Source organism: Notothenia rossii (assembly GCF_949606895.1).
Source record: "Notothenia rossii genome assembly, chromosome: 2".
NCBI classification, from domain to species: Eukaryota; Metazoa; Chordata; class Actinopteri; order Perciformes; family Nototheniidae; genus Notothenia; species Notothenia rossii.
In genome coordinates, this window is record NC_136904.1 from 71,746,342 (window position 1) to 71,767,406 (window position 21,065).

General features: G+C 40.2%; 1 protein-coding gene across 3 annotated transcripts in view; it reads left to right on the plus strand.

Annotated features, from left to right (window-relative positions):
* Nucleotides 1-348: 348 nt before the first annotated feature.
* LOC307028431 (fibronectin-like) overlaps nucleotides 349-21,065 on the plus strand; it is a 54,694-nt gene continuing 33,977 nt past the window's right edge. The window contains exons 1-23 of one of the 3 annotated variants that reach the window (XM_079663439.1): nucleotides 349-720; nucleotides 1,686-1,811; nucleotides 1,933-2,070; nucleotides 2,367-2,498; nucleotides 2,860-2,997; nucleotides 3,672-3,830; nucleotides 4,727-4,924; nucleotides 5,138-5,320; nucleotides 6,845-7,021; nucleotides 9,753-9,908; nucleotides 10,250-10,378; nucleotides 10,674-10,817; nucleotides 15,160-15,281; nucleotides 15,423-15,591; nucleotides 16,062-16,247; nucleotides 16,407-16,535; nucleotides 16,689-16,778; nucleotides 16,892-17,086; nucleotides 18,212-18,490; nucleotides 19,234-19,497; nucleotides 19,689-19,739; nucleotides 19,916-20,005; nucleotides 20,119-20,313. In XM_079663439.1, coding sequence (XP_079519565.1) covers nucleotides 591-720; nucleotides 1,686-1,811; nucleotides 1,933-2,070; nucleotides 2,367-2,498; nucleotides 2,860-2,997; nucleotides 3,672-3,830; nucleotides 4,727-4,924; nucleotides 5,138-5,320; nucleotides 6,845-7,021; nucleotides 9,753-9,908; nucleotides 10,250-10,378; nucleotides 10,674-10,817; nucleotides 15,160-15,281; nucleotides 15,423-15,591; nucleotides 16,062-16,247; nucleotides 16,407-16,535; nucleotides 16,689-16,778; nucleotides 16,892-17,086; nucleotides 18,212-18,490; nucleotides 19,234-19,497; nucleotides 19,689-19,739; nucleotides 19,916-20,005; nucleotides 20,119-20,313 — 3,580 coding nt within the window. In that variant the 5' untranslated portion in view covers nucleotides 349-590. The remainder of the gene's footprint in view (nucleotides 721-1,685; nucleotides 1,812-1,932; nucleotides 2,071-2,366; nucleotides 2,499-2,859; nucleotides 2,998-3,671; nucleotides 3,831-4,726; nucleotides 4,925-5,137; nucleotides 5,321-6,844; nucleotides 7,022-9,752; nucleotides 9,909-10,249; nucleotides 10,379-10,673; nucleotides 10,818-15,159; nucleotides 15,282-15,422; nucleotides 15,592-16,061; nucleotides 16,248-16,406; nucleotides 16,536-16,688; nucleotides 16,779-16,891; nucleotides 17,087-18,211; nucleotides 18,491-19,233; nucleotides 19,498-19,688; nucleotides 19,740-19,915; nucleotides 20,006-20,118; nucleotides 20,314-21,065) is intronic. The other 2 variants (XM_079663440.1, XM_079663441.1) reach the window with 2 other exon arrangements.

The window sequence follows — 21,065 nt, forward strand, 5'->3', positions numbered from 1 at the left end:
CAACGTGCTCCTGTAAAGCGGCACGTAACCGTATAGTAAACATATTATATTCTTTGCAAGCTCTTGTGGGCCACATAAAATGAAGTCGCGGGCCGGATTTGGCCCCCGGGCCTTGAGTTTGACACCCCTGCTTTAAAGTGTGTTTACCTCAGTGTTGCTTGGAGACAAGCATGGCGTTTTGGGAAATAATCTTACCTCACAGTTCAAACACATGCTAGAAAGAGGAAGAGTTTATGGTCTGGAATTTGTCACCGTTTGTTTGGTCAAAAGTGTGTCTGCCTCACACTTTCTTTCTACGTGCTGCTGCGTGGGTAGTCGGCCTCTTTCGTTGAACTCCCTCCTCCTCCGGCTGAATAATCTAAGCCATGCCCAGATAAATCACTCCAACAGGCAGTAGCGGTAACATGCACACTGCGGCCGCAGACTGCAGAGGAGCGGACTGATCTGGGAGGTTGGAGCGCGGCGGCAGGGGAAAAAAACAAGATTTGCACTGGAACCAACTTCTCTCCCTCTGGTTGTGAAATAAAGTTTGCACAACGAGCACCTGTAACCTCATTCTGCAAAAGCCGAGTGGCTCATATTTAACAGTAATGTCCGGCAGCACTATAGCCAGGGTGCTGGTTGCGCTCTGCATCGGGAGCGCGGTGAACTGTATGCCCAAATCCGCGCACAGGAGTCGGCGACAGGATCAGCAGCATCAGCGCCCCTCAGCCTCTCAGGGTAAGTGTTTTTCCCAGAGTTATAATGACTTAACAACGGATTTGTGTAAAAGTGAATTAACTGGGAGCCATCAGAGGTCACTTAAGGGACTTCAGAGAGTAAATGATGAAATTAGGATCATGTGTTTGACATTTGTTGTTGAGACAGAAAGCAACAGTAATATCTAACTGGATGCATACTGTCCCTTTAATCTTAGTATAGGTGATGTGAATCAGTTTGAACGTGTTGGCAATCAAAACTACTTGTGAAGCCTATAAATAAGGTAATGATTTGTGTAATGTGTTGATAAAATCCACATAAAGCATCTAAACTCTGATTTTGGGAGTCACTGGAATAGCTTTAGCAACTTTTCTGATCTCTTCAATTTCCATCGTTGTTAAATGACAAACTATCAAAGCTTTAAAAAAAACTTAAACAAAAAAAATCATGGCTTTAGAAGTTGAAAAAATAAATTAGAGATGTTTCTTGCTTGTAAAGTCATGAGATGTGAACAAAGAACATGCCTGGTGGGGGAGAGAAAGAGTAAGGTATATAATTCCCCACTCAGAGTGCAACTGATTTATTACTCAGCCCTGAGGGACTTTGAAGTCAAATGAACACATCCAGGGGTCAATCTAGCAGGCATTCTTCAACCATAACATGTTTATTCCAATGTAGCTTTTGCTTGTTTTGTTATGTTTTGTCTTTTTTCATGTATAATACTGCTATGTGTTTGGTAGTTTAAGGTCAGGGCTAGTCAGTTTTCCAGTAGCCTTATTTTCCTTTTGAAAAATGATGATGATGGTAAGCAGGTATAGTGTTTTTGGGTGTGTGAGGGTGGAGTATGTTTTTTTTTCTCTGTCACATTTTCCCTACACTGTGTTTTAGCATAAGAGCAAAGGGAGGGCGGTGCTTTTTATTGACCTCCTGCTGTTTAAATGTCCCATCAGCTGTATTTTTAACTCGTGCTTTTTTCCTCCTGTCAGATGGTTGTATAGAGAATGGTCAGTTCTATGCTATAAATGACCAATGGGAACGGCCGTATTTAGGCAGCACTCTGATCTGTACCTGCCATGGAGTCGCTGGCATCAAGTGTAAAAGCAAACCAGAAGGTTAGTGTGTTTAATTTTGTACAGAAATGTGGCTGTTTCCCATTGTAATACATCTTAATTTCCCTTACACAAGTAGAAAAAACATAATCAACACAACTTCCCCACTTTTTTCTCCCCTTAGCAGAGGAAAAGTGCTTTGATAAGATCAACCAGCTGTCCTATACTGTGGGAGAAACCTATGAAAGACCAAAGGAAGGCATGATCTGGGACTGTACCTGTATCGGATCAGGGAGGGGCAAGATCAGCTGCACCATCGCCAGTAAGTGTTTTTGTATGTGTTATGTCTGGTTTACAAGAAGCTGCCATTACTCTTTTGTAACCCCTAGACCGCACATCCTAGCTAATGTGTCTGTGTATATCCTGGTCTGCCAGACTGAGGCTGGTAAACTATTTAATCTCCATATTCTCCACATCTGATTAGCAACTGGTGCTGCACAGCTGGTAGCAGTTAGCCAGGTGGTTAGATAATGGTAGAAATGTCTATGTTTCTTTTCCTTTTGCTTGATTTCTGTGCAAACATATCTCTAAAATCTGTCTGAAATTCTGTCTACACAGACCGCTGTCATGAGGGTGGGGCTTCATATAAGATCGGAGACACCTGGAAGAGACCCCACGAAACAGGAGGCTACGTGTTGGAGTGTGTGTGTCTGGGTAATGGGAAGGGAGAGTGGACCTGCAAACCTGTGGGTGAGTCATTCAGACAGACTGTGACTAACAGACAGCTGCTGGGAAAACTGGCAAATAGCCAGGAAATTGGAGATCCTGGATTATCATTATTGTGTCTTTTTCAAAAGTTGGTTAATGAGTAAAATGAGTGTTTATCTACATATTTGATAAAACCCAGAAATGACTTGGCTTTTTTCCACTTCTGATTCCCTAATCAGTTTTTGGTTTGATGGCGGAAATTACAAGATGTTTACATTTAAATCCCATTGGCTTTTGGTCATGGGAACCAGGGCCATAGCAACTTCCGGTTAAGCCTACAGAAATAGTTTATCCCTTCAGCTGTCGATAGATTTAGCAGCTCATCAGTCTCTGTTTCCTGCAGCGGAGCGTTGTTATGACAACTCGGCGGGAACCTCCTATGTTGTCGGGGAGACTTGGGAGAAGCCATACCAGGGATGGATGGTGGTGGACTGCACCTGTATGGGAGAGGGAAGTGGACGCATCACATGCACCTCCAGAAGTAAGTATTTATAGCTTTCAGCTCCCAAATTTATAATTTATTTATAATTTTCCTCCTTTGCAATGTGTATGGGAAAATCATTCTTGAAAAATTCATGTAATGCAGATTTCTTTTCACACTTTTTTATGAAAGACCTTTTCTCTTTTTGTTTCTTCTTAAAACGCTGCTGAAATGCTGCTATCTTTGAACAATTCACGTGTCAATACACAAGTCTGCTTAATAATTAAAGATACAAAGATATACTCTCTAGCGTCATTGGCAGAGCCACAAGCAAACCTTGTATCTTGTGATTTATTGGAAGATTTACCAGTTGTGTTTCCAATTAGGACCATTACACACATCTGTAAAGATGATGGCTGGTGTAACAGATGAACATTTATGTTATTCCCTGTTGGACTTTTGTCGCATGAAAAACTTCGGGGTGGCCTTGGAAGTTTTTTAGTGGAGGTTATCAATAAACGATCATGCATGTGTTCAACAAGTTATCAACAACATTCACAAACAGGCACAAACATGGAAACAGCTGGTAGCCAGGAGGAGTTACTCCCCGCAGGATGACTGCAGTCTTTTAAACATGCACTCAGCACATGAAAGCTTCCCACCCAAAAGGCCACATTGCCGTCTCAAAGTTTCCAATTATTTGTATTGAATTCCTCTCATGTACTCTCTCCCAGATCGCTGTAACGACCAGGATACTGTGACCTCTTACCGTATTGGGGATACCTGGACAAAGACAGACGCCCGAGGCCACTCACTCCAGTGTCTGTGCACTGGGAACGGAAGAGGGGAGTGGAAGTGTGAGCGACATGCTTCACTTCACACCACTGGCCTGGGTGAGAAATGATAATATACCCGTCTCCTTCTTTTTCTTGTCTTCCCTCCTCCCCCTCTGTGTGAGGAGAGTAGAATGTATACCAGAGACAGATGCTGTCAGGGGGGAGAGATAAGAAGTGCCAAGTGTCCAAGTGTTGAAGTGAGAAAGACGTGTGTTGAAAGTCATGACCATGACCTCATGAGAAAGAGAGATGGGGAACCAGGGAAATAAAGAAGGAGAAATTAAACAGGGGAACATTAGTGCTTGAAGTGGTTTGAAGTGATTATTGGGTGTGAGATGGAAACATATGCTCCTTCTGACTCATGGACAGTAAAAACCTCAAGCTTTATTGTCGCTTTGCTTTTGCAAATAGCACATAATCATTGATAGCGTGGTTCAGTCCTCGTCCAGTGGAAATGAAAGCCACATATTTATTTCATTGTAGGAAGTTATGCAGTACAACAAACAGATTGTTTCAGCTGAACTCATCTAAACTCTAGTGACTGTTGCATGTTCAAACATCATCACTGAGACAATATAGGTGGCAACATCCCTTTTTCATGCAATTGGACATGTCTTTTTTCATACTTATGAAAAGAAAATATTACAAATTAAAATACAGTTGTTAATTTCATTACAATTGGTCTTTTTGATTCTATAGATTTGTCCATAATTCACCAACAGTTTAGATAATTGCTAAATATATTTGAAGAAACTATTTCAGAAAAATGTTGATACAAAAAAAGATGTCTTCATGTGTAATCAACTAGGGCAGTTTATTGAAGATATATAATAGTTAACATTTATACCCTATTCAACTTTATTATCTCCCCTTAATTGGTAACTTTATATTTGGGAAGTTTTCTTATGTGATACTGTTGCTATACACTAACCTGGATAAATGTTACTTTTCAGGTACTGGCTCTCGTGTGATCACTAACATCCAGCCTGCAGTCTTCCAACCTACCAGTGTTTCTGAGATTCCCCAGGAAGGACCCTGTCGAACGGATGCAGGACTTTCTTACTTCATTGGCCAACGCTGGATGAAGAACCAGGGAGCCAAGCAGTTGATCTGTACCTGTCTTGGGAATGGAATCAGCTGTGTGCAGTGGGGTAAGAGGTGTTCCCTTTACACAAATACAGCATTAACCGAAATCTGACATAATTTGCTAATCCTTTTGCTAAAAGGCATGAAACCAATACATTTGTGAAGTTGTGTAATTAAGGACCAAACCCAGCCTTAATGAAGCTAAGGCAAACATCTCAAATGTTTTCGTATGCTCAGTCATATTAACTGTATTTGTGTGGTTTCCTGTGTTGATGCAGATGGACCTTCTCCAGTGTATGGTGGCAACTCCGGAGGTCAGCCTTGTGTGTTTCCCTTTGTCTACAAGGGCAATACCTACCACTCCTGTATTTCTGATGGGCGCAGTGATGGACAGCTCTGGTGTTCCACCTCTTCTGACTATGAGACAGAACAGAAATATTCTTTCTGTACTGAGAAAAATGGTGAGTTATTTTGTTGTTAATATTATAAGGTGTGAATTGTGCGACTTTGTGTAAAATGTACTCCATTAAACCTAAAAATTGCTACTTCTGAGAAGCTTCTCTGTTATATGGGTAGTATATCTGGTGAACTGCATATTGTTCCTTTTTTCGTTTTTTTTATTTAAAGAAAGTTGACTGGATCATTTTGTTGTTGGAAAGACCAACAGAGGTGATTTTCTTTCTGTAGAAAAAGTATTCAGTGAATCTTCTTAGATGCGGCTAGCTAGCATCTAGCATGGAATAATTAAGCTAGCCTAGCGTGATATTGTGAGTTAAATCAAATAAAATCAAGTTTTATTTATAAAGCACATTTGGTCTAGCCAAAGTGCTGTACATGTAATAAAAACACATTACTACAATCACAATAAAAGACAACAAATTACAACAGTTATATAAAAAACACAGGGAAAAGTCAGGAGTCATGCTCTGCTCTGACTAAAAGGCCAGGGAGAAGAAGTGTGTCTTAAGAGTAGATTTAAAACCCCCTAGGGTCTGAGCCGACCTCACATGGAGGGGCAGAGTGTTCCAGAGCCTAGGGCCAGCTGCTGCGAAGGCTCGGTGCCCTCGGGTTTTGAGCCTGGTCTTGGGCACTATCAGCAACAGCTGGTCAGCAGACCTTTAAGCTCTGGCTGGGGTGTAGCGCTGGAGGAGTTCAGCTATATAGACAGGAGCCAGCCCATTTAGGGCTTTAAAAACAAATAAAAGGATTTTAAAATCAGTTCGGAACCGAATTGGAAGCCAGTGTAGTGAGGCCACAATTGGGGTGATGTGGTCACGCTTTTTGTGGCCTGTCAGAAGACGTGCAGCTGCGTTTTGGACTAGCTGCAGGCGTTTAATTGAGGCCTGGTCCATTCCCACGTATAGAGCGATGCAGTAATCCAGTCTTGAGTTTACGAAGGCATTAATAACCCTTTCTAAGTCTTTAAAAGATAAATACGTTTTGGTTTTGGCCAATAGTCTTATTTAAAAAAAAATAGGATTTGACTACGGTGCTGACCTGCTTGTCAAATTTAAAAGTGATAGGGAAAGGTCACTCGAAGGTTCATGACAGAGGGGAGGATGTGTTCAAACGCAACACATCAATCGAAGTTCAGAAGGGACCTTCAACTTCTGTGGTCTAGCTGTTTTTGTATTTAGATATTTTTAGGGCTGTGAACTAGCTTGTCCTCATTTATACTAACGTTAGCTCAAACAGCTAAAGTGCAGGGTTTTTAACAGTAGCCTATCAAGGGGTTTCCCTTGATTCTCTATTCAAAATGTGTCAGCAAAGTAAATTACACATTTAATATCAATTTAAGCACATTTAGGTAATAGCTGTTTAATAAAACTAGCTAACTTTATTGAGTAGTCTGGTTAACAACTAAAAGCCTGGAAAGGCCTCAATAAGTGTCTGCATCACAGCTACTTTTTGTGAATATGTTTGGTATAAACTATATACCATTAAAACAATAGTTTGATATATTCTTGTGTTTTTTCTTCAAACAGTAATGGTGGTGACACGAGGCGGTAATTCAAATGGTGCTCTGTGCCAGTTCCCCTACCTCTATAATGGAAGAAACTACACGGACTGTACTGCTGATGGACGTAGAGACGGCATGAAGTGGTGTGGCACAACGACAGACTATGATGCAGAACATCGCTTTGGCTTCTGTCCTATGGCTGGTATGTCTTTGTGTCTGTGTGATGAAGAGATAGGGAATGACAGGAACACAGAGACCCTAAATGTTCGGGCTGGAGGGGTTGGAGTTGTTTGAGATGTGCAGATTAAGGTCACACTGTAATCAGTTTCAAGCAATGAGTTGCTGTCTCTCAAATATGATAGCCATGGGGCCACTAACGTGATTAGCCGGCTAATTGTAAGGTCCCTCCCAGTCTTCAGTCAAATATTTCTCCACCCAGTCTGAATCAACAAGTTAACATGGCCTTTGTATTGAGACCACGCAGTGACGATGAAAAGATTTAATGGGTATTCATTTAAAAGCTGTTATCAGAGGGATGTTAGAAGGAGTCAGGACTCATGGCGCAGACGTAATCTAATTTACAGTTCTTACACCCTTTTATTTCTAAGAAATGTGTTGTTGTGATGTTTAGGTGCCAATTAGGTCTCCATGGGTAACAAAAGAGGCAGAAGCCAGCTAAACACTAGGGGGGCGATGACAGGGCACTAATGTCTCTGAAGGAATAATCAAATGGTAATGATGTTGCCTACAGCTTGTTTAACACAGACTCAAAGCTAACAACATCTTTGGGACTGATTGAGTAATCAAGCGCCTGCATGTTGATGTCTAGATAATATGCCTAATTTAATAGTCTAAATTACAACATTGTGGTGACATTTGCCAAATTCAGCTAGACAGCTAGACATGACAAATGCTGTGAATGTTAATATTATTTCTCTAAGTTCTTTAAACAAAATTGTATTGAAACACTAAGATGTGTCTTAGCCATTGGTCAAGTATAGTTTTCAGTCAGAATTAGTGACTATGTTATAATATCAGCAATTATGTATGAAGTAACTTAAAAAATAAATATCTGTTCCTGTTATCTCAATTAAAGAAGTCCTTGGTTGAGTCTTAAGTTGATAATTATGTGAAAATAGTCTTTTTGGCAGCAGTATTTACAATTTACAGGATTTATCTGGGATATATTGTCTTAGAATTCTGGGAAAAGGATTTATTTGATTTAGAGCTAATCTTCTGTTGGTTTTTTGAAGAGTAGCAAAAAAAGACACGCAGTACCTCTTAAGAAGTTCATCATGTGTGCATATGGACAGCCTAGAGAACAGGTATTTGTAATGGTTTTATAAAGTACATTGAACATGATGAGATGATCATACTTTTTTTTAAATGTTCTGTTTAAGCTTTAATTTTCTTCAGAAATTCCTTTTATATGGCTACGTCGGTGCTGGGACCCACCTTTTGGCCGACACCCTGTCTTTAACAACACCCTGTCAAGATTTAAAGAGGAGAAAAACTGCGTTCATGCTCTTTAGCTAGTGTCAGAGCGGGTTGTCTGTGTTAACCTCAGCAATCAAAGCAGCAGGGGGTCTTTGATATTGACATTAATGACTTCACAGGGATTGTCAAAACAAACACGGTACTTGAGATGTTAATGGCTGTGGTTAAAGGAAAATAATAGCCCCCTGACCCACCTGTGGCAGTCCTACGGGAAGATGCTGGATAGGCTAATGTGGTCCCCACCTCTCCTACACCAACTGCAGCATTTACATTGTTAGATCCACTACCTCTGCAACAATATAACATAATTACTTATTTAACAGTTTTGCATCACACTCATTCTTTTGGAAAAAGTGTTTTTCCCCACAGCATCTCAGTTGGAGTCCCATAACATAGTTTGCTATTTCTGAATACTTTTTTCCTGGAAGAAAAGGGTTGTAGCTCCCAGTGCTGTTGGCTGCAATATCCAAACAGCCATTTAAGTTTAAAATGGTCTCTTTCATAAAACCACTGGTGTATTTCCTATAAAAGTATTGACTGGTTCTAAAGACATAAATGTAGCTTGACTGTAGAGTGTTAACACAGGGTTCAGTTGATGCCAAATATATTTGAAAATATATGAAGCGCCATATCATCAAACACCTCAGTTTTGGCTGCACTCCAAGACAGCATATCCGCTCTTTATCTCCAATGCTGCTTCCCTTCCCTATATGGAGACAAACAGATATGTACTCAGATGCATCCATATCAGCTTAGTCTGCACCTCTGGCTCTACAACATGTTCAAGCAATGACATTTAGTATGGAATTGACTTGTGTTTCGACCATATATGCTACTTTTTGAAAACAAAACAAGCTCTGCTGCTGTATTACATCAGGGCTGCTTTGTGGCTATACAAAACAATAAGTAGAGGCACTTCCCCCCCCCCCCTTGTGCAAACGCATAGATGCAGGTCTCTGCATGTCCCACCCATCTTCAAAACATCTCTATCATACCTGATTAAAAATGACTCACTCTTTATAATTACCGGCCAACATATGGGGAACACACAGAGCCATTCATACGCATGAGGACACGAGACAGCTGCTGCTGGCTTTCCATCCTGGAAAATCTTGTCTATGGGCACAGGTGTTCTGTAATGGCTATATCCTCTACACTACAGCCTTGTGTTTTAGTAATTGTAGGGTATAATCGGTGATCTCCGATAGGGATCATTTGTCACAATGTGTGTTTAGTATTTATTTATCTCGATGCAGGAATGCACTGCTTTTGTTTACTAACTTTTTTTGTTGCACAATTTTGTGTGGCATATTCATTTTTTAACCAAAGTTGTGTATGATTTTTCTCAGGTTTTGCCCTAAATTGTTCAAACTTGAGTAAAGATTACAAGAAATGACTATGTGTTGTTTTAACTGGTTTTATCCTGTGTGTTGTAGCCCATGAAGAAGTGTGTACAACCAATGAAGGGGTGATGTACCGTGTGGGAGACCAGTGGGACAAACGGCACGAAGTTCTGGGTCACATGATGCGTTGTACATGCGTCGGCAATGGCAGAGGAGAATGGAGTTGTGTTGCTTACTCCCAACTTAAAGGTGAGTGTGTGTGGCTGTATGAGAGAGGGACGGACCCTGTTAGGTGATTGAGTTGCTGCTGTGGCAGGGTTTCTGTGGGGTCATAATTAGAGGGTAATATTGTAATACTCAGAGTGAAGAGGTGAAAGGTTACAGGTGATATAATCACTCATCAACCAAAAGGTTAAAAGTCAGGCTGCACACCTGCATTTTACAGGGCTTCATTTGCACCTGCATCACACACCCTGTCAAAAAGCAGATGTGAAAAAGCAGAGAGGTTGCTAGTAAAGAAGCCTGATTTTGCTTTGCTCCTCTCTGTCATTGCATGCTTTTACATATCTGTGTTTGTTTGCCTATTACAGACCAGTGTGTTGTAGATAGTTTGACCTATGAGGTGAACCAAACCTTCACCAAACAACACGAGGAGGGCTACACCATGAACTGCACTTGCTTTGGACAGGGACGTGGGCGCTGGAAGTGTGATGCCATCGGTGAGTTCACAGGTTTACACCTAACAGACTGCACCACTTATACCATCAAATTAATTTGATTTAATGGTCTCAATACAATCCCCATTTGATAATTATGTATATGTATTACTGTTTCACTTCCACACATAAATATGCACCATTTTGATTGGCACCGCTTGTTGAAAATGTAATTGATTTAAAACAACTGCAGAACCTCACACGTGAAGCATGATATTTGAGGGCAGCATCTTTAGTGTGATAACTCTTGCCTGTGGTCACTGTTGAATGAACTGTTCTTTTGCAACTCTGCCCTCAGATCAGTGCCAGGAACCGGAGACGAGAGCCTTCTATAAGATCGGAGAGTCTTGGGATAAAGTCATCCAAGGAGTCCTGTACAAGTGCTACTGCTATGGCAACGGCATCGGAGAGCTCAGCTGCGAGCCCCAGCAGTCCTACCCCGGTAAGATGTTTAACATACATTAGAGCTCCGCAATGTTGTGATACTGTCTCACTTCTGACAATATGCGATTGTTAACAGTCAGATATGTTCTATGGAAGCTTTGAGAAGTGGTTGTGAAAGGCTTTGCTGGGCAGTGTTGTGTTATCATTCAAATTTAAATGATATCATTGTATATATATTGGCCAATGGTAAAAGAGAAAAGTCGCATACAATAACTGCTCTATGGCACGATTGGTATAAACGATTTAAAAGGCGAGACACCCCATGTGAATAGGGTAATTTTTTTAACTTAAAGATATCAGCTATACATTTCTCCAGTTAATTACTTACAATAAGGCAATTGTTTTTTGTATTACAAGTTTTCTAAAATATCATGTTTAAATATGCAAATGAGCCATTATCTCTAATCTCTCTCTATTAAATAGGCACATATTTTAACACATTTCAGGAACCAAAATCTGAACTTTGGATAAAGCCAGGTTAACAATTATTGTTTCATTTTGTAGTCATATTAGTATCTAAGGCTTTTACTGAAGGGATTTTGGATATCTCTTTGTATCACTCCATTAATCAGAAAATACTGTCAACAGCCCTAATATATCCATTTCCGCCATGTTTTTAGGTATACAATATTATATAATTCAGGCTATAAATGATATATGAACAAACCATTCTGTAAAAGCCATCATAATATTGATAGGAATATAACTGGAAGGTTTGGTGTATCTACATGCTACTGAAGTGGACATTTCGAACTCAGAGTAGGAGAAAAAACTAATTTTGAGAAAACGACCTTTAAAGATTGCTGTGAGGTGCTAGCTAAACCCTCCTGTTATTTGGATGATAGCCTCAACGCACTCCTTGAAGGTATTTCATGTCCGGGGTCATTTGTTTTTTGTATAACCTTGCTTCGTGTAAGTGACAATTGTTGTTGTCGTCTCTGTGAACGTTTTTTTCCCCATTCTTTTGCCATTTTGAGATTTAAATTTCTAGAGGAAAGCTAACCAGAAAGTGTTTTAGTACACCACGTGACGCATCTGAACGAATCACGTTGTCAGAAATTGACACCAGCCAATGAGATTTCGTTTTCTTGGTTTAAGACCCCTTTGTACTTTCACGATTGGTTGCTGATACAAAGGAAATGACCATATTTGGATCCGATGAGATTTTGCAGGAGAGACACAGCTTTCCAACGATATCTCTGATGACATGGTGCAAACAGCGGTCGCGGTACTTTATGTTAGGTTAGAATGCTAACTTTTGGTGAATTTTGGTGAAATGTGCTAGTGCTACTACAAAATAGCACAAAATCTCAAAATTGACCAGTGCATGAAAAACAATGTTTTTGCCTGCCTTGTCTCGCCTTAAATCAATGCATTGAATTAGCTTGATTTGTAATTTTTCAGTTTTTATTAGCAACATTTTATTCCTCACTGATTATCTTATCCATTATGCTTCTCAAATAGCACAAACATAATATAAGATTATTTACATATACATTTGAACATAAAAGTACATATACGGCCACATACTATTTTAACTAATAATAGTAATAATGTAAAATCCCTCATATGCCTTGAGTTTGTTTTCCAACTGTTAACAACTTGATCCTATTTCAGTGTCTGGTACCATTTCATTTTATGATGTTTTATGATGTTTTTTAGAGTTCATCAAAAGTAGTTAAAGCTTTGAGTTCTTAAATAGGAAATCTAGCTGGATTTCTATTTGAATTCTGGGGTTTTGCAGGTTAACGAATGGTCAATATGTTCACAGTAGGTGTAAAATAGATACTTATTTCTCACTTTGTTTCGTGTTTCTGATGGTAAAATGTGCAAACTTTCCAACTTTGCACTCCAACTCCTGCAATTAAAATATTTGTTTATGTCACCTCTACAATAAGGCCCTTGACTTTGATGTGAAACAGCCAGAGATGGGAGGGGGTGTGATATCCTCTTTTTACAGATACACCCCCCACTCTGAGCGTTTGTTCCTGCTAGCATGTGGTACATCCCTTGTGCTGTTGCCACAGCTGTACAAAGCAGCAGAGTGCACGTGTGTGTATACAAACCCCCCCTTTACACACACACACCTACCCCGTGCACACCTTTGAAAACCTGTTTAACAACAGTTGTGAACTTTGTAGATTTTAGCAATCACTGAAAAAGTAACCTCATGCCTTGAAGTTAAAACAAACATAATAAAAAAATAAAGCCATGCTTCATTACAGAACATTATGCAAAGATTTAGAGGCTTTATTATAAATGCACAGTAGCTACAGTGTAGTTGTTGGCAGTGAGAATCGAAAGTCCCAGGCTCTCCCAACGGTGCAATATACAATAATCCTAAGACATTTAAAGAAAAAAAACCTAAAATAGTGCAAGAAAGTAGTGCAACTGACCTAATTTCTGCTTGGCTAGACAGTCCTACTGCAAAAATAACTTCAAACAAACAAATCTTTCTTTCAGTTTTGTCTTTAATTTAAGTTCCCTTCTGGGTAGGTCTGGATCTTACTTGTTAGTGTTCAGCCCCCTTTGTCATTACAACTGACCACGTTCTTCACATTCTTGTATGGCATCCACCAATAAACCCACATGTAGAGTCGCTCCTACTTCTTTTACATGTCCCTAGTTCTGCCTAAAACTGCACAGTATGATATATTTGTTATTTATGCTTGTGGAAACAGAACTTCGTAACGCCTTCTTTAAAGAACTTGAACTTGTTTGCTCTGTGTGTGGAGCAGGTTGATGGTAGATACTAAATGTAGGGCACTATTGCTCCGTAAGTGGCTGTAATGGCAACCAGCTGTGAACTTGCTCTGTGAGTGTGTGAGTATGTGTGAGTGTGTGTGCGTGAGTGTGTCTGGGCAAACAAAATACAGCATGCTAAGATTTAAGGGCAGCAACAGGCAAATCCAGACTCAGAGGCACATACTGGGTAAAACACCATAAAAGGTAAAAATGGAAAACCCCAGTGAGGGATATTTTAAAAAGGGGTTTCACAGGTCTCCGATTTAGCACTACACTGATAAGATGTAAAGAAAAAGCTGTTTTCTTCTCCACTGTCTGCTGTTATCTATGTCTGGAGTGTAGTTTTATCTTCAATCTTATCTTATTGTTAGGATAACTCTCAGCATTACTTCCCCTTTACTTTGGTGAAACCATCCGTATCTAGAATCAATGTTATGTCTCTGTGCAAAGTAAGGATGGATGTATTTGTGAATGTATGTGTGCTACCCAGATGTATGCATGTTATGCTGGGAGATTATGTGTGTGTACATGAAGTATATCCACCGCATGTACACACGCGCATCCGTTTTCATTTGCGTCCCACATCTGATTCTGTGTAACCCTTACCCTCGCCAGTGGCCTGTGGCTCTGTGGGTCTGTAATAGGCAGTAATTGGTCCCAGATTGTTTTTAAGGTCTGTATATCTGCCTCCAACTTCTGGTTAACCGAGCCACTTGCTCACAAACTTTGATTACAGGTCTGCTATATGGAAAAGTGGTTAGAAAACCCCAGTTCTTTATAGTAGCTACCAGTTTCTATCAGCACAGCTCATGTCGGTAGTCTGCTTGCCACATGACTTTTGTTTACATTAAAGGTGACTTGATGCCCTTTTTTCATTTCCGAAAAAGATACTTACGAGCCTCTGCTTATGTCATTTTGCATTCTCAGCCTAGCACCTTTTATATTCTACTTGTGTGGTCTGTGCATCTGTTTAATAGAATCAATTGAAGTGGCCCCATGATTCTTTTTGGTTTTCCCTTTCCTGTAGTGTGTTATATAGGTTTGTATATGGCCTAGAAAGGCTACAATCCCAAATCTTTGTTGTAAAAATATTCTACTATATTTACTTTTTATTTGTGCTGCTCTTTTACAAATGAGCTGTAGTCTGTCAGAGAGAAAATGTAAGGTATGAACAAAGTGATTTAATAGAGGACGTTAAAGAGGGAAGGAAGTGAAGTAAAGGTCTTCTCCTCTCTAGCTGTTACATTTTGGGCTGGAATCTCACAGGAGCATGCTAGTTTTCCCTAGCTATTTCTGTTTTCTGTGCTGGAAAATACTGCAGCACACTCAGTAATACTCACTTTCAAGTCATATCATGTAAAACTGCAGGTTTTTTTATGTTCTCAGATTGTAGAACAGCCAGTATCCCCACAAATAAGATTGTGTGTCTGCTTACCAACGTAAATATTGAATCAAGATATTTGTTATTTACAACATTGAACAGTGCCACTTCTTATCTGTTTAATCTCTGCATGATTTCATAGTATGATATCTTCATTTAAAATAAACTTCTGTTCTGTATGAGTGCTTTACCCCTCTGTCTTTATCTCTTTTAGGTGGTACCCGTCCTGTCCAGGTGATCATAACTGAGTCTGGCAACCAACCCAACTCCCACCCTATTCAGTGGAACGCCCCACAGTCTGCCCACATCACCCAGTACATCCTCAAATGGAAAGTGGTGAGTTTTTTTAGATATAGATATAGCTTCTCGGTAAAAAAGATTGCCTCTTCTTGCTCAACTCTACACTAATTCTGCATGCTTGGCTTTTGAATACTGTCCCATCGCTTGTTCTTCTAACATTCTATATCATGTTTTCAGAAAAACACTAATAACCCATGGAGAGAGGTGCTGATCCCCGGCCACCTGAACTCCTACACCATCTCAGGGCTGAAGTCGGGCATCACCTACGAGGGTCAACTGATCAGTGTGCTGCGGTTTGGACGCCGAGAAATCACCCGCTTTGACTTCACCACCAATTATGGATCATGTGAGTGGAAAGAGTCGACAGATCTCAGAATGGAGAAGTTGCCACATTCGATCTTTCAGGATCCGAATAAGTACATTTATTTGTCCTTTAGCAATTGACAGTGCAGATACAAAGGCACAAATAACAGTAAAAGAAGATGCAATCAAATGTTAATAAAATAAAATCAAATAAGTAACCATCCATGTTACAAAAAATCAACATTATACAAAAAATATTTAAATATATAAAAAGTGTTGAAATAGCAGCCATTAATAACATTCATATATTGTTAAAGATAAATGTTTATGTACTTAGTATTTTTCTAAACAGTGGTTAACAGTCTAAGGTCATTTTGTTACTCTTTTCATTCAGGCCAGTTCTTTTGCAATATCACTGCTTAATGTGCACTAAATTATGATGACCGTTCTGTTCTCAGAGGCAGCGAGTAGCCACCTCTTTTTATTACAATCTCTCTATCTTTTTTTGTGTAGTGGCGACATCAGAAGGCGAGACCGACCTGCTTCCGGCTGAGATTGACACCTCAGAGTCGGTGACTGAAATTACCTCCAGCAGCTTTGTCATCTCCTGGGTTTCCGCCTCCGACACGGTGTCTGGTTTTAGAGTGGAGTATGAGCTCAGTGAGGAGGGACGGGCGACTGGGGAACCCCTGGTGCTAGGTAAGACCAGATGAACCCTTTACAAACTTGAATACATGCAAACAAAAAAACATTTAAACGAGACGGTACTCTTAATTTGTCGGCAACAAAATGTCTTTATTTACCTCCTTTAAAAAATGTGAATGTATGTAAACTAATCTATTTTTTTCTTCCTTCAAGACCTGCCCCACACGGCTACCTCAGTGAACATTAATGAGCTTCTGCCTGGGAGGAAGTACACTGTTAACGTCTATGAGGTTACAGGAACCGGAGATGACAACCTCATTCTCTCTACTACACAAACCACAGGTTAGTAGACACACACACACACAAACACACTTTCTTCCTTTTTATTTATCCAATTCTCACAAAAAAAGAAATACAAATCAAGTGATCCTGTAAAAAAAAAAAGAAAAAAAGATGTGGTTATAATTTTCCTTCTCGCATTTGAATGTTCCACAGCACCTGATGCTCCTGTTGATCATGAAGTGGATGCGGTGGGAGAAACTTCCATCAAGATCAGCTGGGAAAAACCAGTGGCTCCAATCACTGGTATGCTACGACACATGTAACAGCCAACATGTTTCCCCATTTGTGGCTAGTTCAAACCCATCTGTGTCATTTACGTACGCAAGATGACCCGTATTTTCTCTCTCTCCGTGCAGGCTATCGTGTGGTCTACACGCCTTCACTAGAAGGTGAAAGCACTGAACTGACTCTCCCTGACACGGCAACATCTGTGACACTGAGTGACCTCCTACCTGGGAAGCTGTACAACATCAGTATCTACTCTGTGGAGGACAGCCTGGAGAGCAAGCCTCTCTTTGTACAGGTCAACACCGCTGGAAATCCACTGCCTGGTAAAAGACTGTTGTTATGAAAAGTTGAACTTGGAACACGTGTGTGTTGTTTTATTCTTCTTCAAAGGCCACTCATGCTTCAACATGTGTAATTCAGCCTCAATCACGCCCCTCGAAGTGTATCTATCAATGCCCACATGTGCAGTAAAGCCTCCTAGTAAGGAAGTATCGAGCCCAGTACACAACTCTTTTCAAGGGTCTCCAAGAAGGCAGAATTATCCAAACGTTGTGTTGTCCACGTAGCTCTTTTAAACAACACAACCCCCAGGTTCATAGCGGCAAACAAACCTCTACACCACGATAAGGCGATGGTCCAGGAGAGTTTGGATTAATATTCCCAGGGGGCATGTTAAAAGTAGTGTCTCTTGAACAAAGTCTGTGCAATGACCAAAATCTGCCGATTCAGATCTTTAAATATCATCATTTGATCCTTGGCGCCCCCCTGCTCGGCCATATCTGTATACTTGTTTGAGCTATTATTCTCTATACTCTGCAGAATCAACCTGAAATTCATCCTGTGGCCTTGTCACTAATGTATGTCAAAGTTTCCAATTCTTTAAACTGGAAAATACCAATGGAAAGTGAAGTCATCAAGTTCACAGCTGTTGGACTCTTATTCTAAGTTATGTGAAAAAAATAGTTGTAGTCTGCCAGGTCAAATGTGCTGTTGAGCCAGTTGAGGTAATGCAGAAAAAGTGTGCTTGTTTGTAAAGTTTGGATAGAATAAAAATGCCTAATGGAACATTTCTGCTGCCATCTTTGGACAGTTAAGGATATCCTCTTCTGTAGAGTTTATTATTATCTTCAAACATTGACATATGATTGTTATAATTGATATTATTTATAAGCTTTTAAAGCTCAAGCATCTTTAAGCCTTTAGAACAGCTGCACCCTGTTAGATTAGTTTTTTTTAATTGTGTTTTTAAAGATAAAAACCAAGATATCATGGAATGAAATTGACATACCTACCTTGTTTAGCAGATAATATTATGAAAAAGTACCCATGATTCTGTATTTTATTGTGTATTTTAAGCTGATAAGAGGTATCCACTTCTCTTTTGCTTGGTAGTAGGCGTTCTCTCATCTAAATAGACTTTTAATTCTAAGTGGTTTTCCTGTCCACAGAGGTTCCTTCTCCTACAGACCTGCAGTTCTTCGAGGTGACGGACAACAAAATAGTTCTGACCTGGACCGGCCCAACCGGCTCCATCTCTGATTACCGGGTTACCGCTCTCCCTGTGGAGGAGGAACACGATTCGATTTCGATGCTGATAACTCTTCCTGTAACACAACACGCCTACATGGAAGTTACTAACCTAGTTCCAGGAAAACTGCACCGCTTCAGTGTCTACACCCTTCAAGGCAAAGAGGAGAGTCTACCACTTATTGGGGAGCAAACCACTAGTGAGTATGACAGATGCCCTCAGGTCTTCAAGGACATGACTTGCACTCAAACATCCGTCACTGATAGTCGATTTTCCTTCTACAGAGAAATTAATTAAAACTAGTGGCCCTGCGGAAGGTTTCAAAGCATGAAACAAATGATGGAGTGCTCTGGGAACTGTTCCGTAGTGTAATATATAATGTGTGTTCAAAAGCCCTGAAGCAACACAGAAAAAAGAGATTTGGTGATGGAGTCTGATTTTCATTGTTTTCTGTCTTGTGTTTATGACATTTGGTTTTCCCAGGACAATCCTTTTAAGTAACTTTACCGTTTATCTGTGAAACTTGAAACAAATTATAGAAAGATGAAGGATCATTTTAGGTCACTTTTATTTCATCTATAAAAAAATGTGGACTATAGTTTTATATCAGGATAATGGAGCTTGTTGTTGTCATACTCATTTTTGCCACAAGAGGCTAAATTGCAACACTACCCAATTTTGTAAGTGGGACATGTATGATACATTTTTTCTTCCTGGTGAACTATGTCCTTTCTTTTCCACTGTACCTGTATAAAAATGGTCACGGAAAAACTGTTTCTTCCATCACTAATATTTGCCTCTGAGGGCTTCCGTACTTTTTTTTTTCTTCCTTTTTCTTTTCTTCAAGGAGCTAAACCTGTGAAACGTCTTGTAAAGTCCTTCCTTCTTAACACAAAATCAAGCTGTCCACATCTGACAGTGTTTATTGATGTTTCTTTTTAGAGCCTGACGCTCCGAGATATATCCGTTTCACCGATGTGACTGAGGACAGTGCTGTGATGATGTGGTCCGCCCCTCATGGTAAAATCTCCGGCTACCGCCTCTTCCTCACTGTAGAGGGCTCCAACCCCAAGCAGCTGCGCCTGCCCGCCCGCCTCTCTCAGTACACCCTCCTGAACCTGAGGCCTGCTACCCAGTACACTGCTACATTACATTCAGAGCAGGAGAACACGCTGAGTAGAGGAGAGAGCGCTGTGTTTACCACCAGTAAGTCTCGGATGCGTATAAACACAAATATAAAGCACTGTTTTCTAGGGCCGCGCAACAACAAATTCAAAATGTGGACTAGTGCAATATCAAAATCACATTTAGCCCAATCATTGGTATAGGCAGAATATTTGAAACCATCATTCTAATAAAATATTGTAGCACTGCCTAAAATGTATTTTTTCTTCCAGAACTGCCTGGTACGAAGTACACTGGGAACGTCTTTGAGGTTACAGATAAAGGTGAGGACAATCTATTTTTCTCTACAAACACAAAACACAGGTCAGCAGATAAACAACACACTTTCATGTTTCTTTATTTTCTAAGTCTCACAATAAAATACAGTTGCTCAACTTTAATGTGTTGTTTCCAATCCCAAACCCGAAAGCTGCCTTCTCACATTTAAATTGTTTCACAGCCCCTGATGCTCCTGCTGATTATGAAGTGGGTACGGTGGGAGAAACTTCCATCATGATCAGCTGGGAAAAACCAGTGGCTCCAATCACTGGTATGTTACGACACATATAACAGCCGACATGTTTCCCCATTTGTTGCTAGTTCAAACCCATCTGTGACCATCCCATATTCAAAATGATATGTAATATTTCTTCCTCCGCGCAGGCTATCGTGTGGTCTACACGCCTTCACTAGAAGGTGAAAGATCGGAGGTGACTCTCCCTGACACTGCAACATCTGTGACACTGAGTGACCTCCTACCTGGGAAGCTGTACAACATCAGTATCTACTCTGTGGAGGACAGCCTGGAGAGCAAGCCTCTCTTTGTACAGGTCAACACCGCTGGAAATCCACTGCCTGGTAAAATACTTTTGTTAAGAAAAGCTTAAGTTGTTGAAAATAGCATCCGTGGTTGGCGTGCAATGACCAAAATCTGCCTATTCTAATGATTCTGTTCTTTAAAGGTCACGTATTATGCAAAATCCACTTTCTCATGTCTTTTATACATCAACATGTGTCCCCTCTGTGTAAAGAGATTCTGAAGGTTTCAGGAAAAAATATTCGCTCACTTTTTGTCCTGATCCATTTATATAAAAACCTGTCTGAAAATGAGCTGATCAGATTTTGGCCACTTTATGATGTCATAACGATTTTTTGGCTTGTGTAACCATTAGCCAATAACCAACCAAGGTAACCCCCCCCCCCCCATCTTATCACCTGAATCTCCTCCTCGAGCACCATTGTGTGTTTTTTAACCAAATATCTCTCAGAGGGGCGTGGGGAGTGGCTCCTTATTTTCATCTAAAGTAACAGACAGAGAATCAGCACTTTTGAAACAGGGCTTAAACAGAGGGGATTATGGGATGCTACAATGATCTGTTTGGTATTTGGAGCCAAACACTTCAGAGACATGTTTTGTCTATATCTGAGACCTATAATATATTGATGAAAAACAGTATAATAGGGAACTTTAAATATCATAATTTGATCATGTGCCCCCCCACCCTGCATCGCCCTATCTTAATACATGTTTGACTTGCTCAAGTGAAGTGATCAAATAATGTAACATTTACTGTGTGTTCAGAATCCCTGAAGTGCAAGTCAAACGCATC